We start from the raw sequence: 18,374 nt of genomic DNA, 5'->3' as shown, positions 1-18,374 counted from the left end.
CTGTCCTGGAACTTACTTTGTTGACCAGGCTGGCCTCGAACTCAGAAATCCACCTGCCTCTGCCTCCCGAGTGCTGGGATTAAAGGCGTGTGCCACCATGCCCAGTTTGTGTTTGGCCTTTGATATACGCTCTTTATTAGCAGCAGTCCTTTGGCATGAGCCACCACACCCAGCTTATAGTTTTCAAATGCCTTAAGTTTATCTTTTTTCTTCTGGGTTTTTGAATTTCAGATAGGTTTGTCTGTGTAGTCTTGGCTGTCATGGAACTCACTATTTTGACCAGGCTGGCCTTGAATTTAGATATGCTTGCCTCTGCCTCTCAAATGCTGGGACTAAAGGTGTGTGCCACCATGAGCATAATTAAAGTTGATTTAATTATGTTTTATAGAGCACTCATTTATTAGAGAGAATCCTCCTTCCCTAGCTTCCTTCCTTCCTTTGTGGTGCTGGGGATTTAATTGTACTGAGCTTCAAATAGAATATATTTTGTTTCCATGTTTTCAGTTTTAAGAAGATACATTTTAGGCCAGGTATGGTGGCATATTTCTCAAAACAACAAAAATCAAAAAACCAACCTGTTTTAAAACTTAAAACAGCAAAAACAAAAAAGCCTAAGTATTTTAAAGTAAATATACCTAATTTATCTTTCTTCTTTTCTTTTTTTTCCTGGTCATAATTGACACGCCTTTAATTCTAACACTGGGAGGCACAGGCAGGCGGATCTCTGAGTTTAAGGCCAGCCTGGTCTGAATAATGAGTTCCATGACAGCCAGGATTACATAGATCTTATCTAGATGCCTCTCCCCTACTTATTTGTATTTTTTTAAATTACATTTGCATGCTCCTCTGGAGTATGAGTTTGAGAGAGAGAGAGGGTGGTTGAAGGAGGATTAAAGTCAGAGACAAGTGGCAGATGTTTGTTTTCTTCCTTCATGTAGGGTAGGTCTTGTGAATTGAATTGAGGTTGCCAGCCTTGATGGCAAGCACCTTTACCCAATGATCCTCCTGGCTGAGCCCTTAGCATTGCTTCGTGTGTAATGTGTATATCAGAGCAGCTGTACATGTGTGGAGGTTAGTGGACAACTTTGGGGAGTTGCTTCTTCCACCATGGGTTCTGGGGATTGAACCCAGGTTGTCAGACGTGTATGCAGGTGCTTTTACCCCCATTGAGTAAGATTACTGCTACATTTATGGTCTCATTTGTTTGTGTTTAATGTAGAAATACTGACTCTTTAAGAATTTAATGCCAGGGATCTTTTAAGACATGTTTGGCAGTAAAGTGCTTACACAGAACCCACAAAGCCTTTGATTTGATTTCTAGCACCTCAAACCGGGTGTACTGTATTCCTGAAATCAAGCACTCCTGTGGTAGAGGCAGGAGGATCAGAAGTTCAAGTCAAACTTTAGTGAGTTTCAGGCCACCCTTGACTGAAAGTGCCGCACTGTGACCCCATCCCCCCACCCCCTTTGTGTGTCTGGTCTTGGTGGTTCATTCCTTTAACCCCAGAACATTTAGGAGGTGGATTTCTGAGTGTCAGGTCAGGCCAGCTTGGTCTACGTAGCAAGTTTCAGGATAGCCAGGGTTAAAAAGTGAGACCCTGAAAAACAAACAAAACCCAATTTCTATTAGTCTATGGGAAAAAAATAGCTGTAAGCATCAAAGGAACACTTACAGTTAGTTTCAAAGTAAAGTCAAAAAAATTACTGTAATTTTCCAGAGGTAGAAATCCAAAAATAAATAAGTGAAAAGTTATTTGTTACTTGTGGTGGAGTTTTTGTTTTGTTTTTGCTTCTTTTTTTTTTTTTTAGGGCTTTTTACATGCTAGAATTTTCAGTTTCCTGAGCTTTTTGTTTGCTTTGAAACATTTGTGTGTTTCTGTGCATATGTGTGGGAGTGCATGTGCAAGGGCCAAGCATACTTAGTAGCAGTTGGTTCTACACGTGCACCCTGTAGACTCCAGGGCTCAAACTGCATCCATCCACCAGGCGGCTGTCCTTGTACGATTTCTATTGCTTTGATAAAGACTATAACCAAAAAAGAACTTGGGGATGGGAGTTACATCATCTTACAACTCCTAGGTCACTCTATCCCTTAGAGAAGTCAAGGCTCAATTTAGGAACCCAGTGTCCCAGAGGCTTGACTGTAGGCCTATCAGGGAGGAATTTTCTCAATTGTAGCTCCCTCTTCTTCGATAACTCTAGCCAAGTTGACAAGGGGAAAATGCCAGGATAATTAACCTTGTCAAGTCCAGGCACAAACACATTGTTCTAACTAGGGTTAGTATTGCTGTGATGAAACACTGGCCAAAAGCAACTTGGGAGGGAAGGGTTTGTTTGGCTTACCCTTCCATATCAGTGTTCATCATCAAAGGAAGTCAGGAAAGGAACTCAATCTGGGCAGGAATGTGGAGACAGAAGTTGATGCAGAGGCCACAGAGGAGTGTTGCTTATTGGCTTATTCCACATGGCTTGCTCAGTCTGCTTTCTTAAAGAACCCAGGACTGTCAGCCCAGATTTGGCTAACCCACAATTGGCTAAGCCCTTCCCTATCAATCACTAATTAAGAAGATGCCCTTCAGGCTTGCCTATAGTCCAGTCTTATGGTGGCAATTGAGGCTCCCTCTCCAGAGAACTTAACTTGTGTCAAGTTGTAATAAAAATAACAAGCAAACACATTATAATTCAAATCTTGCTTATTTCCATAATATCCTATTAATAGCAATACCTCACATATCAATCATTTTTTTCCCAAGACATGGTTTCTCTCTGTGGCCTCGGATGTCTTAGAACTAGCTCTATAGACCAGGCTGGCAGAGATCCTCCTGCCTCTATCTTCCCAGTGCTAGGATTAAAGGTGAGAGCCATCACTGCCAGCCCACATTCCAAACTATTAAAATTTTATTTATTTATGCATTTTATATACATATATATTAATGTTTACATGTGCAGAGTTTTTCAATGTAACTGTTAATGTCTCGGAATTTTGTAAACCAGACTAGCTTCAGACTAGAGATCCACTTGCCTTTGCCTCTAGGTGTGTGCCACCATGCCTGGCATATTGTCTTTTAATCACAGTTGATTCTTTAGCCCCAGATGACAAGTATTGAGAGTCATAGCAAAACAAAGGTTCCACTTACTGGTTCTGATCTCTTGTTAATCACAGTCTATCCTTCAGCCCTTGCTGACCAGAATCACAGATTTTTTTTTTTTTTTTTTGTTTTTTAGACAGGGTTTCTCTGTATAGCCCTGGCTGACCTGGAACTTACTTTGTAGACCAGGCTGGCCTCAAACTCAGAAATCCGCCTGCCTCTGCCGAGTGCTGGGATTAAAGGTGCCCGGCAGAACCACAGATTCTTAATACAAAACAGCACAGGACAAGCCCTTACAGAGCAAGCACCATCACTGTTTACCCATCTTACAAGCCTATGAGACTGATTATTTATTTAGTGTCATACTATATAGCCTTGGCTTGCAATTCACTATGTAGAGTAGACTGAGCTTGAGCTTTGACTCAGAGATCCACCTTCCTTTGACTTCCGAGTGCTGAGATTAGAGGCTTTTGCCTTTCCATGTCTATCTGTTTTAAATAGTTTTTCTTATCCTGTGACTACTTTTTTAGCCAAGGATTGCCTTTAACTACTGCCTTTATTTCCCAAAGGCTGGGACTCTAGGTATGTACTACTATACCCTGGTTTTGTTTTTTTGTTGTTGTTGGTTTTTCCTTGAGATTTATTTGTGTGTGTGTATGTGTAGATATATAGATAAAGGTGTGTATGTATATATATATATATATATATAATCAGTGTTAGTGAATGCCACCCACATGTGTGCATGCCTGTGTAGGCCAGAGGAGGGTGTCAGCTCCCTTAGAGGTGGAGTAGTTCCAGACAGTAGTGACCTACCCTATATAAGTGTTGTGAACCCAACACTGGTCTTTCTGGAGGAACAGCAAATGTATGAGTGTTGCCTGCATCTGTCTATGTGTGTGTGGGACTTGTATGCCTATTGTCTTTGGAGGTCAGAAGTGGTACCCTGAAGATACTTTCCAGTGGAAAGCTGTCAAAGTCAGTTCCTCTCAGCACCAGTTCTTTCTTTCATCTGCTTGTAGATAAAACTCACTTTTGTAAAAACATCAGAATGTAAAACATTAGGTTCTACTTACCATGCAAGTGTTCAATCATTGAGCTAGTTTTCTGCCCAAGAAATTATGAGTTAGTAAAATGATAATTTTGTTTTTTAAAAAATCTTTTCTATTACCTTGTTTTCCTTTTTGAGAAAGTCTGATGTGACCTGGTCTGGCCTGGATCTTGTTAGCTTCGAGTGCCCTTAAACTCTTGGTTCTCCAGCCTACACCTCCTTAATGTAGGGATTACAGCCATGTGTCGTCTGAGTATTAGTTAGGGTTTTGTTGCTATGAAGAGACACCATAAAGAAGGTAACTATAAAGGCAGACGTTTAGTAGGGCTTGCTTACAGTTCTAGAGATTCATTTAATCCATTATCATCATGGCTGGAAGTGTGGCAGCAGGCAAGCTGACATGGTGCTGGAGCAGCCAAGAGAGAGTTCTTTCCAAAGGGACCAAAAGGAGGCTTGCTTCCAACTCCTGATGGAGCCTGAGTATAGGACCTCAAAGCCCACCCCCACCATGATGAACTTCTTCCAGCAAGCTCATGCCTCCTCACAGAGCCACTTTCCTTGGGCCAAGGTCAAACCACCACACTATGCCTGCTTGAAAATAATTTTTATTACTTGAGACTAGGTCTCTCTATGTAGCCCTAGTCTTCCTGGAACTTGATATAGACCAAGGTGGATTCAGATTCACAAAACCTGGCTGCCTTCTAGTCCTGGGATTAAAGGTATATGCCATCCAACTCTGAAAAATACTTTTGACTAGACTCTGGGTCTAGGTAAAGTTGGTTGTGTGACTGAAGTGTAGGCTAATAGAGCCATTTTTCTTATATTTGTGATGGGAAGTCATGGGAGATTACTTGGTCACCCTTCTCTCTCAATCTCATTGTAGCTGCACTAGGTGTTCAGCAGCCATCACTTCTGGGAGCATCTCCTACCATTTATACCCAGCAGACTGCATTGGCGGCGGCAGGCCTTACCACACAAACGCCAGCAAACTATCAGTTAACACAAACTGCGGCACTGCAGCAACAAGCTGCAGCTGTATTACAGCAGGTGAGTTTTAAAGTCATGTATGAGGTGATAAAGTGAGTCTTTACTGAGGGTTGCTGTCTTTTTTGTTCTCTCATTTGTTCATTTTTGTTTTGAGACAGGTTGTCTGTATTGTTTATGTTGGTCACATGATGTGTTCACATGATTCTCCTACTTAGCATCCCAAGTGTTTACTAGGATGATTTGTCTGCCACCTCGGTGGTTTTTTTTTGTTTTGTTTTGTTTTTTGTTTTTTTCAACCTCTGTATTTTAAACAGTGAAAAATTGTAGATTTTATAAAAAGCTGATTGTTGTAGGACTTTCCTTTAATCTCAGCACTCTGTAGGCAGAGGTAGGTGGATCTCCATAAGCTCATGGCCAGCCTGGTCTACAAACCAAGTTCCAAGACAGCCAGGGCGGCTTTGTTTGATGGCACATACCTACAATCTCAGCACTTGGGGAAGGAGGTTATTGAAATTGAGGCCTGCTATGTATTAGAATACATAGCAGGAATCTATCTGAAGACAAAAGGAATTACAACAGAAAGTTTCTATGCAGAACAAAGTATAGTTTTATCATCAGAGAGCTTAAATTCTTTTGTTTGTTTGTTTGGATTTTGTTTGGTTAGTTTTGGGTTTTTTGAGACATGGTCTCACTATATAGCTCTGGAATTCACTCTGTAGACCAGGCTAGCCTCAAACTCATAGAAACATACCTGCCTCGGCCTCTGGAGCACTGAGATTAAAGGTGTGTGCCACACCACTACCTGTCAGAATCTTAAATTGGACATATATACCTTAACCATTTTATGGAAATCCCGACTTATTCTGAGATGAAGTGTAGCTGGTTTAGAAAATTTCAGTGTAAGCCCGTCAGTGATGGCACATGCCTTTAATGCCAGTACTCGGGAGGTACAGGCAGGTGGATTTCTGAGTTCGAGGCCAGCCTGGTCTATAGAGTGAGTTCCAGGTCAGCCTGGGCTACACAGAGAAACCAACCCTGTCTCGAAAAAAAAAGAAAAATAGAGAAAATTTTAGTGTTTGTTTTTTTGTTTTTTGTTTTTTTTTTTCTTTATGTACACTACTTTGAGAATGAATAAGATTAACCTTGTCTTTAATTACCTTTTTCAGCAATATTCACAACCTCAGCAGGCCTTGTATAGTGTGCAGCAGCAGGTTTGTATAACTTTTTCTAAAATTTGATTTTAAAACAACCATTCCCCACTTCTCCCACATTAAAGTGATATACTCTTTAAATTCCTTCTTTTCATCCACCTTAAAATGCAGTTTTTAATCCTTTGGGTAGGTTAGGAAAGAGTTAATAACTCCACACCAAACACAATATACTGTTTCCCTAACCACCAGACAGTCACTATGTAGCCATGGTCTGGGACTCTTCTGCAGACAAGGCAGATGATGGGATTAAAGATTAATGTTGTAAACCATTATCATGGGCTCTAACTTCTTACATTTTTATAAAATGTAGCTCAATACTTAGTTATTGAATGAGTTACTTAGAAATATCAAGTGTGTATTTTGAGACAGTTGTAGGTAAGTCTGTGTGTTGCTTTTCACATTGTTGTAATAAATAGGCTAGTGTATAAAACCAAGATCAGGGGTTTGGAGACATGGCTCAGTGTTTATGAATACTTGCTATTCCTTGGAGTATCTGTGTTCAATTCTCAGCACCCATATGTGCCTCACAACTGTAACTTTAGTTCCAGGGTTGCATTCCCAATACTCATGTCTGGTGGTTCACAGACACCTGTACTTCCAATTCCCAGGGATCTGATGCCTCTGTTGGCCACAAGGCATGCACTTTGTGCAGTTATACATCCCAGGCAAAACACCCATACATCTAAGATAAAATAATAGAGATACATTTTTTTTGAGACAGGGTTTAGAGATACATTTTTAAAGATAAAATTGACAAAACAAGAATACTTCCTCTAAAAATCATCTCTGAAATACTCCTACTGATTAACCTTGTGTTTTTTTACTTGCAGTTGCAGCAACCTCAGCAGACCATTTTAACACAGGTTAGTTTGATGTGAATTTATTTCTTTTAAGCATCTGAGTCATTTCTGTTGTAGTTTCTCAATAAGGTTTAATCATTGGATTTGAGGATAGCATACAATATTAATTGTTGGATAAAGATGGAAAGTGAGCTAATGTGTTTTGTGTTATGGATAGTGTGCTGTGTATTACAGCTCTATTTACTTATGGTTTTTCTTTTTTTTAAAGATATATTTATTATTATATCTAAGTACACTGTAGCTGTCTTCAGACACACCAGAAGAGGGGGCGTCATATCTCATTACGGATGGTTGTGAGCCACCATGTGGTTGCTGGGATTTGAACTCAGGATGTTCAGAAGAGTAGTCAGTGCTCTTAACCTCTGAGCCATCTCTCCAGCCCCCACTTAGGGTTTTTCTAGACAGGGTTTCTCTGTGTCGTCCTGGCTATCCTGTAATTTTGCTCTGTAGACCAGGCTAGCCTGGAACTCACAGAGATCTGCCTGCCTCTGCCTTCTCAGTGCTGGGATCAAAGGAGTGGGCAACCACCTCCAGGTTGCTTCCATTTATTTTAAAGGAAGGAATGGGGGGCGGGAGGGGAGGGAGGAAGGGAGGGGTAATACCTATCTGTATATATTATAGATATAGATAAAACTCTTTATCAATAGAAGGTAGGTTTTTTCAGTAGGAAACCGGGTATCTGAAATTGCTCAGATGAGATAGAAGCTTTTTTAAAAAATTCTTTGTACAGTTATGTTTTGTTTTTGTTTTTTTTTTTAAAGATTTATTTATTATATGTAAGTACACTGTAGTTGTCTTTGGACACACCAAAAGAGGGCATCAGATCTCGTTATTTGATGGTTGTGAGCCATCATGTGGTTGCTGGGATTTGAACTCGGGACCTTTGGAAGAGCAGTCAGTGCTCTTAACCACTGAGCAATCTCACCAGCCCCTGGTTTTGTTTTTATAAGATGTACTTATTTATATGAGTACACTGTAGCTGTCTTCAGATACAGTAGAAGAGGAGGGTATCGGATTCCATTACAGATGGTTGTGAGCCACCATGTGGTTGCTGGGAATTGTACTCAGGACCTCTCAGAAGAGCAGCCAGTACTCTTAACCACGAGCCATCTCTCCAGCACTTTGTACAGTTTTAAGTTATGAATCTGTTACTTTGTTTTTGTTTTCTTGAGATAGGTCTCTTATATCCCAGGCTGACCTCAGTTGGCTGTCACCAAAGATGACCTTGCATTTCTTGTCCTCCTGCTTCCAATTCCCTGGTGCTGGGATTATAGTCATGTTCCACTATGTTTGGTTTATAAAGTGCTGGAAATCTATGTCAGTTAGAGGACACACAGAAAGGCATTTCATGTCTTATTCTGGCCTCCACATTTCCAGTGGGCGTGATACATGCACAACGTACCATTTTCCCCTATCACTCATGCCTGGCAGCTAAGTTATTCCCCAGACCCTGAATACAGGGCTAGGGAAGTGGCTGAGCAAGCAATTAAGAGGAACTTGTTGCTGTTCCAGGGGCCTGACCCATGTCAGTTTCTATTACCCATGTCTCAAGGCTGCCTATAACTAGCTCTCTCCAGGTGCTCTGTTGCACTTTTTTGACTACATTGGACACATGTGCACATACAGATACACACTCATACACATTAATAAAAAATAAAGATCTCATAATGTACTTGAATGCCTTCAGTCTCAGCATTAGGGAGGCAGGGACAGGTTGAACTCTGTAAGTTCAAGGCCAGCATAGTCTACATAGTAAGTTTCAGGCAGCCCGAGTTACAAAGTGAGACCCTATCTAAAACAAAAAGAAAGAAAAAAACAAAAACAAAAAAAAAAAACCTAACTCACCAAGAACACTTCAATTGGCAAATTGTCTTCCTTAACTAAAGAATTATAATTGGGCCAAGCTTGGTGATGCACACCTATAGTCCAAGCAACAGGCAAGGCATCCCAGATTAGATAGCAATTTGTGTTACGTAGGAAGTTCCTATTTTATAAGGCAAACAAGCAAAACCTAAATTATATGTAAGTACATGTGCTGTCTTCAGACACTCCAGAAGAGGGCGCCAGATCTCGTTACGGATGGTTGTTAGCCACCATGTGGTTGCTGGGATTTGAACTCTGGACCTTTGGAAGAGCAGTTGGGTGCTCTTAACCACTGAGCCATCTCACCAGCCCCGCAAAACCTAAATTGATTTAAGTGTGTGGTGGTGTATGTTTGGATGCATGTCAAGATCAGAGGATCATTTGCAGAGGTCAATTTTCTTCTGTGTCGGTTCTAGGGCTTGAATTCGGGTCATCAAGCTGAGCCACATCTCTGACTCGTATTTTCAATTCCTAACAGAACTCTCCAAGTGGGAAAGCTATGGAAGTTTCTTTCCTTAGAACCGGTATCTCCCAAACATGACTGAGAGCATTGACACCTTAGGAAATTAAAGTTTCTTGACAGTAACTTTGGTCAAATTTAAAAAATGCACAGTTGTTTTACAATATTTATGACCTTTACTAGAAACATTGTTTAGCTGCTTGGTCTTTGAGTTAGGATGCCACATGATTTTTCCTTGCTCAAGCGTGTGGCAATTGAGCCTGCTGCCTCAGCTTCCTATATGCTGGGATTATGGGCATGAGCCTCCATACTGGGGATCTGAGATGTGTGTAAGTTTGTGTGCAAACACATACACATGCTTGAGAGGGCAGGTGACAATTCTTTGGGTATCATCTACTGTTTTTGTTTTGTTTGAGATAGGGTGTCAGGGCTGGTGAGATGGCTCAGTGGGTAAGAGCACCCGACTGCTCTTCCAAAGGTCCAGAGTTCAAATCCCAGCAACCACATGGTGGCTCACAACCATCTGTAACGAGATCTGGCGCCCTCTTCTGGAGTGTCTGAAGACAGCTACAGTGTACTTACATATAATAAATAAATTAAAAAAAAATAAAAAAATAAAAAAATAAAAAAAAAAAGAGATAGGGTGTCAGTGCAGGCTAGACTGTCTGGTCATCAACCAGGAGCAGCTTCCTGCTTCCACCTATCCAGCACTGAGATTATAAACAATCAACAATTTGCCTAGTTGTGTGTCTGTTTTCCCTGTTTGTTTTGGGGATTTTCAGTTTGTTTTGGGCCGTTTGTTAGTACAGTACCTGAGTTTACAGTCATTTGCAGGTTTTAATGTAATGTTGCTTTGTTTGATAGCCAGCTGTTGCATTGCCCACAAGCCTTAGCCTGTCGACTCCTCAGCCTGCAGCACAGATTACTGTATCATATCCAACACCAAGGTCCAGTCAACAGCAAACTCAACCTCAGAAGCAGCGTGTTTTCACAGGAGTGGTTACAAAGCTACATGATACATTTGGATTTGTGGATGAAGATGTATTCTTTCAGCTTGGGTAAAAACCTCATTAGATTTTTTTTTCCCCCAAGTTATTAGATGTTGATTGATAATATACATGTAGTAACATTTTCTTAATCATGGCAAAAATTATAGATTCTAATTTAGTTTTTAAGTCAGTATGCTTGTATATTTGTACTTTGGCCCTTTGTAGATGAAATTGCACTGTGTGTGTGTCTGGGAGTTTGGAGTTTACACACTCTGGGAGGTTAAAGGTGGGAGTTGGTTTCCTTCTGTCATGTGGGTTTCAGGGATCAGCCTCAGTCCTCAAGCTTGGTAATAAATGCTAATTTCTTTTTAATTAGAAATGTTTTGTCAGCTGGGTGTGGTGGCTCACGCCTTTAATCCCAGCGCTCAGGAGGCAGAGGCAGGTGGATTTCTGAGTTTGAGGCCAGCCTGGTCTACCTAGTGAGTTCCAGGACAGCCAGGGCTATACAGAGAAACCCTGTCTTGAAACCTCCCCCCCCCCCCCCCCCCAAAAAAAAAAGGTATGGACATCCTGTCTGACAAACCGTTTTTCAATTGAAACAAAATTTAATGCTCTTAGCCTTTTTATTATGTCTCTATTTAATCTTCCTAGTTTTTGTTGTAGTGGTTGCAGGATACAGGCATTTTTTTTAAGCTTATTTATTCATTTATACATGAGGGAGTTTTTGGAGTGCATGAACAGAGGACAGAGGAAGACGCTGGTGTGCCCTGCATGATAACTTTTTATTTTGGCAACAGGATTTCACTTAATAGCCTTGGTGTTCAGGAACTCTGTAGGTTAACCAGACATTAAACTGGACTTGACTTCATAGAAGAGATCTGCCTGCCTCTGTTTCCTGAGTGCTGAGATTAAAGACATGTGCCACCACTCCTCCTCGGCCTTGCTTTTGAAACAGACTGTATCACTGACCCTGGAGCTAGGCTAGTGGCCACCAAACACCAGTGATCCCTCTAGCTTTCCTCTTTACAACATTGTGCTTCTAGGCATGTGGAACCACGCTCAACTGCTTAAGTGGAATCTAGTGATGTGACTCAGGTCCATAAGCTTGCACAGCATAAGGCTGGGCACACTAACTCCCATTTAGGTGGTTTTATTGAACACTAATAAAGAAGTCAGTACTTTGTTACGGGAAACTACTTACTGTTCAAGATTTTCCTGTTTTTTGTTTGTTTGTTTGTTTGCTTTGTTTTTGTTTTTATTTTTCAAGACAGGGTTTCTCTGTGTAGCCTTGGCTGTCCTGGAACTCACATTGTAGACCAGGCTGGCCTCGGACTCAGAAATCCGCCTGCCTCTCTGCCTCTCTGCCTCCCAAGTGCTGGGATTAAAGGTGTGTGCCACCATGCTCGGCCAAGATTTTCTGGTTGTTGGGCCACCTATTTTCCATTTTCTCTCTAAAACCTTACCCTTATGCTATTACAGCAAGACAGTTTTGTATATAGAGGAGCATTGAGAAAATACAAGGCAAATTGTTCCTGTACTTGAATCCTTCTTGCTTACATAAAGCAAAGGGGGAAATGTATTCAGTTTAACAATGAGTCTAAGAAGCCGGGCGTGGTGGCGCACGCCTTTGATCCCAGAGCTCGGGAGGGAGAGGCGGGCGGATTTCTGAATTCAAGGCCAGCCTGGTCTACAAAGTGAATTCCAGGACAGCCCGGGCTACACAGAGAAACCCTGTCTAGGAAAAAAAAAAAAAAAACCAAACCAATGAGTCTAGGAGAAGTCTTGGAACGATGGCTTTTCTTTTTCTTCAGTTAAGGGCACGTCAAGCTCCTGCAAATGACTACTGTTGAGTTTCCAGCCCCCATGTTAGGTGGGTCACAGCCTCTGTAACGATCGCTCCAGGAGGATTTGATACCTCTGACTTAGGGTGTCAATTCATGCGCATGTCCATAAGACTCATAACAGATAATTACAAAATAAGTCTCTAGGTGCTTGCAGAGATGGTTCAGCACAGGCTACACACTATTCTCTTTGTTTTTGTTTTTCTTTTGAGACAGGGCTTCTCTGTGTAGCCCTGGCTGTCCAACTCATTCTGTAGACCAGGTTGGCCTCAAGCTCAGAAATCCGTCTGCCTCTGCCTCCCAAGCACTGGGATTAAAGGCGTGCGCCACCACTGCCCGGCTGCACTCACTATTCTTACAGAAGACCCATGTCTAGTTCCCATCAGCTGTACTCTGGTTCCCAATCATCTGTAATTCTAGTGCCAGGGATCAGACCTAGTCTTCTGATCTCCATGGGTCCTGGCATGAATGTGGTCTGTATATTTATATGCAGGTATAATATTTATACACAAACAACTAAAAAAATCTTTAAAAGATAAATAAGCAAACATGAATATACCTTCCAGGCTCCATTTTAGTTGTGTCAATATACTTTAAAAATCACTGTAGCCTTCAAAAGGCAGAGTTGGTCATAACTCTGTGAGGCCAGCCGATGTACATATTGAGTTCTAGGCATGCCAAGGCTCCATAAAGAGACCCTGTTTCCAAAAGAAAAGAAGCAAAACAAAGAAACAGGTGTATAAATCTTTTTGTGTGGGAAGATCTCTTTAATTATATATAAAACAACTTGGAAGAATCTCTCTTATGCCTGTATTTCTTTTTCTTTCCAGTGCTGTTAAAGGGAAAACCCCCCAAGTTGGTGATAGAGTATTGGTTGAAGCAACATACAATCCTAATATGCCTTTTAAATGGAATGCACAAAGAATTCAAACACTACCAAATCAGGTACATAATTTACTTTGGTACTATAGACACTTGATACTTGGATTTTCAGTTTTACAATGTAATGTCTTTTTATTTGTTTGTTTGTTTGTTTTGTTTTTAGAATCAGTCTCAAACCCAACCTTTACTGAAGACTCCGACTGCTGTTATTCAGCCGATTGTGCCACAGACAACATTTGGTGTTCAGGCACAGCCCCAACCCCAGTCATTATTGCAGGCCCAGATCTCAGCTGCTTCTATTACACCACTGTTGCAGACGCAGCCACAGCCCTTATTACAGCAGCCACAGCAGAAAGGTATTAAACATAATGTATCTTCGCTTCTTGTTTCCATGCAATGTGTAGATGTTTAAACTGCTATTATAATAAGAACATGCTTCTGTGATAAAGGTGTCATGGACTTCAGGAAAACCTGAAAGGAAGCTTAAATATCATGAACAGAACTCGTGAATTTTCCTTCTAGCTGTGAGAAAACACTGTCTAAAACCAACGTAAGGAGGAAAGGGTTACTTGGCTCACTTATATTCCATCATTGAGCGCAGTCAGGGCAGGATCTGAAGCAGGAGTTGGAGCAAAGCCTGTAGAGGAATGCTGACTTGCTCTCCACGCTTGCTCGCTGTTTTCTTACACCACCCAGCACTACCTACCCAGTGCTGGCATCACCCACAGTGGACTGTTCCTTCCCACATCAGTCATTAGTCAAGACAGTGCCTCAGCCTTGCCTTCAGGGCAGTCCGCTGGAGATGGCTCCTTTTTTGGCTTTTCTGAGACAGGGTTTCTCTGTTAGCCCTGGCTGTCCTGGAACTCACTCTGTAGACCAGGCTGGCCTCGAACTCAGAAATACATCTGCCTCTGCCTCCCGAGTGCTGGGATTAAAGGTGTGCCCCTCCACTGCCTGGCTAAAGACGCTGCAGTCCCCTCTTCCAAGATGATAATTGACAAGAACGCTAACCAGTGCAACCTGGAGTGGTTTTTCTTTTTGTTTTCTAATGTTTGGAGTGTATACTCATAACATGGACACCATCACTGCCTCAACATACATAAGTGTCATACATTATTCTCATGCTCTTCCAGCTGCCCTCTGTGAAGTCTCCCCCAACCACTAGATGATTCTTTCAGTCCTGCTTTCTGATGTCCTACTTAATGGATTTCATTGTCAGATCTTCAGTACAGTTCCCTTTTTCTCCTCTCAATCTTTTATACTTTTGTTATATACAATATAAACAATACCCCTCAATTTCTAAGACAAAGGAACAAAGTAAAAATCACACAAAGAATCAAAACAAAACAACATTCCAAAAGAATACCTAAGAGGTATTGAAGAAATTCAAAATAAATAAATATAAATTTAAAAAATCTGGTGCAGAAGCACATGCCTATAATCCCAGCCATTGGAGAAGTAGAGGCAGAAGGATCTAGAATTCAAAATTATGCTTGGCTACAAAGTAAATTCAAGGCCAGCCTGGGTGATATGAAACCCATCTTAAATAACAAAAGGTAAACAACAATAAAAACCATGGGGCATCATAGGGCAAGTGACATGACTCAGCAAGTGGGTGGCCTACTAGACACACAAGCTACTAGAACCTTAAAAAGGTACGAGAAAAATAAAAACTCTTCTGCAAAGTTATCCTCTGACCTGCACATGTGCACTATTGGCAAATATGTCTACACTCAGTACAAACAGTACAGAGGGAGCAGGCGAGACAGCTCATGGTGGAGAGCACTGGCTGCGCTTCCAGAGGTCCTGAGTTCAATTCTCAGCAACCACACGGTGGCCCATGACCATCTATAAAGGGATCTGATGCCCTTTTCTGGCATGCAAACAAACATACATACATAGCACTCATGCATTTTTTAAAACTTAAATAACTAAAATGAATAATAACTAGGGAGCTGGGGAGATGGATTAGCAGTTAACAGCACCACAGGCTTCCAGGACTCAATTTCAATTCCTAGCACTCATAAGGCAGCTCACATCTGTAACTCCAGTTCTAGGAGATCCAATACCTTCCTATGGCCTCTAAGGCACATGTTGCACAGACATAAAACAAAAATAAATCTAATGAACTTTCTTTTTTTTTTTTTTTAAAGATTTATTTATTTATTATATGTAAGTACACTGTAGCTGTCTTCAGACACTCCAGAAGAGGGAGCCAGATCTCGTTACGGATGGTTGTGAGCCACCATGTGGTTGCTGGGAGTTGAACTCTGGACCTTCAGAAGAGCAGTCGGGTGCTCTTACCCACTGAGCCATCTAACCAGCCCCTAATGAACTTTCATATGATCCACTTATACCACTCTATGTACACACCCATGTTTATAGCTACACTACTCACAAGTCATAGGCAATAATGCTCACCAACAAACACGTAAAAATGTAGCATGTGTGTATATATATACATATATATGTGTATATATATATATACATACACACACATATAGATAGATAGATACATTTGTAATATAAGTTTATACAACCATAAAGGAAAAATGAAATCATGGTATAAGAAATAAATAACTGATCAATCACAAATCATATGCCATGGAAAATGTGCAAAGATTCAAAACAACAAATATTGTATGATTTTTCTCATATGCAGAAGCTCAATTTTAAATTTTTTTTTTTTTTTTAAGATTTATTTATTATATATATGTAAGTACACTGTAGCTGTCCTCAGACACTCCAGAAGAGGGCGCCAGATCTCGTTACGGATGGTTGTGAGCCACCATGTGGTTGCTGGGATTTGAACTCTGGACCTCTGGAAGAGCAGTCGGGTGCTCTTACCCACTGAGCCATCTCACCAGCCCCAATTTTAAATTTATATTTATTTATTTTGAATTTCTTCAATACCTCTTAGGTATTCTTTTGGAATGTTGTTTTGTTTTGATTCTTTGTGTGATTTTTACTTTGTTCCTTTGTCTTAGAAATTGAGGGGTAAGGCTAAATGCTTTGGCTAGAATTGGTTATGGCCAGTGCTTTGTAATTTATGCTGAGTTGTTATGTTAGATGTTTTCAGTTCTCCAGTGTTACTGATCCTGGATTTGATTATTATCAATAGCCATAGATTTCTCTGGTTTAACTGAATCCTTTTTCTTCCTGTAAATCCATAATACCCCAATGGTATTTTTTTTTAATTAGGTATTTTCCTCATTTACATTTCCAAAGCTATCCCAAAAGTCCCCCATACCCTCCCCCCCACTTCCCTACCCACCCATTCCCATTTTTTTTGGCCCTGGTGTTCCCCTGTACTGGGGCATATAAAGTTTGCGTGTCCAATGGGCCTCTCTTTCCATTGTCGGCCGACTAGGCCATCTTTTGATACATATGCAGCTAGAGTCAAGAGCTCCGGGGTACTGGTTAGTTCATAATGTTGTTCCACCTATATAGGGTTGCAGATCCCTTTAGCTCCTTGGGTACTTTCTCTAGCTCCTACCCCAATGGTATTTTAATATTCTTTGCCTATCTTATTCCATAATACTCATTGATTTAGTGTGTATATATCAGGTGTTGGCAAATTGTAGGCTTGAATTTGAGCCCATAGTTTGCTTAAGATAAAAATAGAGTTTACATTTTAAAAGCGCGCTCTCTTGCTCTCTCTTGCTCGCTCTCTCTCTCTCTCTCTCTCTCTCTCTCTCTCTCTCTCACACACACACACACACACACACACACACACACACATACACACAAACACCTCTACCTCTTGAGTATCTGTGACTTGGTCATTTGCAAAACATGCTTGCCAACTTCCTTTAGGCGATTCTATTTTGTTAAAAAATTATGTACATTTTCTCTGTCAATGAATACCTGTTATTATTTTTTCGGGTATAGACTCTTTTACTAATTCTAGAATAGGGCGTTTCTGTGTTAGTCTTCTCCTGTGTTGGCAGTGAGATTCTTTTTCCTTCTTCCTGTTCTTTTTCCTTATCATGGTGCCCTCTTGCGTTTTAAGGTGTTGATCATTTTATACTCAATCGATTTTTGCAATTGCTGCTGAGTTTAGTGGGGTAGAGGATACTGTAGAGAATGGTAGTCCTGGGTACCAGCATCAGGGCCATATGGATACTAGACAAGCACTCTACCACTGAACTATATGCTCAGCCCTTTGTGTACTTCTTTCTTTAACAAGCTACCCCATAAGAGTGATGAAGTTAAGACTTTACTATATCTTCTATATGTTCCTGGGGTACCACTGATATTAAAAAGAAAGAAGCTGGGTGGTGGTGTACATACCTAATCCCAGCACTTAGGAAGCAGAGGCTGGCAGATCTCCATGACATTGATGCTATCCAGGCATGCATAGTAAGACCTCATGTAAAAAGAAACAAAAACAGCTGGGCTGGTGGTGGCACCCGCCTTTAATCCCAGCACTCGGGAGGCAGAGGCAGGCAGATTTCTGAGTTCAAGGCCAGCCTGGTCTGCAGAGTGAGTTCCAGGACAGCCAGGGCTACACAGAGAAACCTTGTCAAAGAGACAAAAACAAAACAGGACTAGAGAAAGATGAATCAGCAGTTAGAAGCAGTTGTTCTTGCAGAGGACCTGGTCTTGGTTCCTAGCATTACATGCTGGTTCCAGTGTACCTCCTTCTGGCCTCCATGGGCACCTCTACACACACACATACACACACACACTCACTCTAGTTGTAATGACACAAGACCAGCAAGCTTTTGGTCTTCCTCCCCTTTCCACTGATTGATGACAGTTATTATCGATGGTTCTAGACTTAGCAGCCAAAAGCAATTTTGTAAGAGAATTTCATTAGAATTCTACTGTTAATTTTATTTTTTAACTTGAGACAGAATCTCAGATTGGAGCCTTGGCTGTCCTGTAGCTTATTATATAGATCAGACTGGATTTGAATTTACAGAGATCTACCTATTTCTGTCTCTCTGAGATTAAAGGCATAAACTATTAAACTGGCAGAGAACAACTTTAATACACATTATACTTTTTAAATACAGATTGTTCTCTATTTTGCTTCCATTGTACCAAAGAGGTTCACTCTTATTATCCTGTGGAAGAATAGATATACTATTTTAAAATGGAAATTTTAGTTTTTATTACCAGGAAGAAATCTCCAAACA

The 18,374-nt window shown here is 40.9% G+C and overlaps 1 protein-coding gene across 5 annotated transcripts in view; it reads left to right on the top strand.

Annotated features, from left to right (window-relative positions):
• Ccar1 (cell division cycle and apoptosis regulator 1) overlaps positions 1 to 18,374 on the top strand; it is a 48,844-nt gene that overhangs the window by 1,835 nt on the left and 28,635 nt on the right. For all 5 annotated transcript variants that reach the window (XM_029482504.1, XM_021173826.2, XM_021173827.2 and 2 more), the window contains exons 3-8: positions 5,021 to 5,184; positions 6,291 to 6,335; positions 7,166 to 7,198; positions 10,383 to 10,576; positions 13,179 to 13,293; positions 13,394 to 13,586. In XM_029482504.1, coding sequence (XP_029338364.1) covers positions 5,021 to 5,184; positions 6,291 to 6,335; positions 7,166 to 7,198; positions 10,383 to 10,576; positions 13,179 to 13,293; positions 13,394 to 13,586 — 744 coding nt within the window. The remainder of the gene's footprint in view (positions 1 to 5,020; positions 5,185 to 6,290; positions 6,336 to 7,165; positions 7,199 to 10,382; positions 10,577 to 13,178; positions 13,294 to 13,393; positions 13,587 to 18,374) is intronic.

Source organism: Mus caroli, chromosome 10 (assembly GCF_900094665.2).
Source record: "Mus caroli chromosome 10, CAROLI_EIJ_v1.1, whole genome shotgun sequence".
NCBI classification, from domain to species: domain Eukaryota; kingdom Metazoa; phylum Chordata; class Mammalia; order Rodentia; family Muridae; genus Mus; species Mus caroli.
This window is presented reverse-complemented; position numbering and strand designations above follow the sequence as displayed.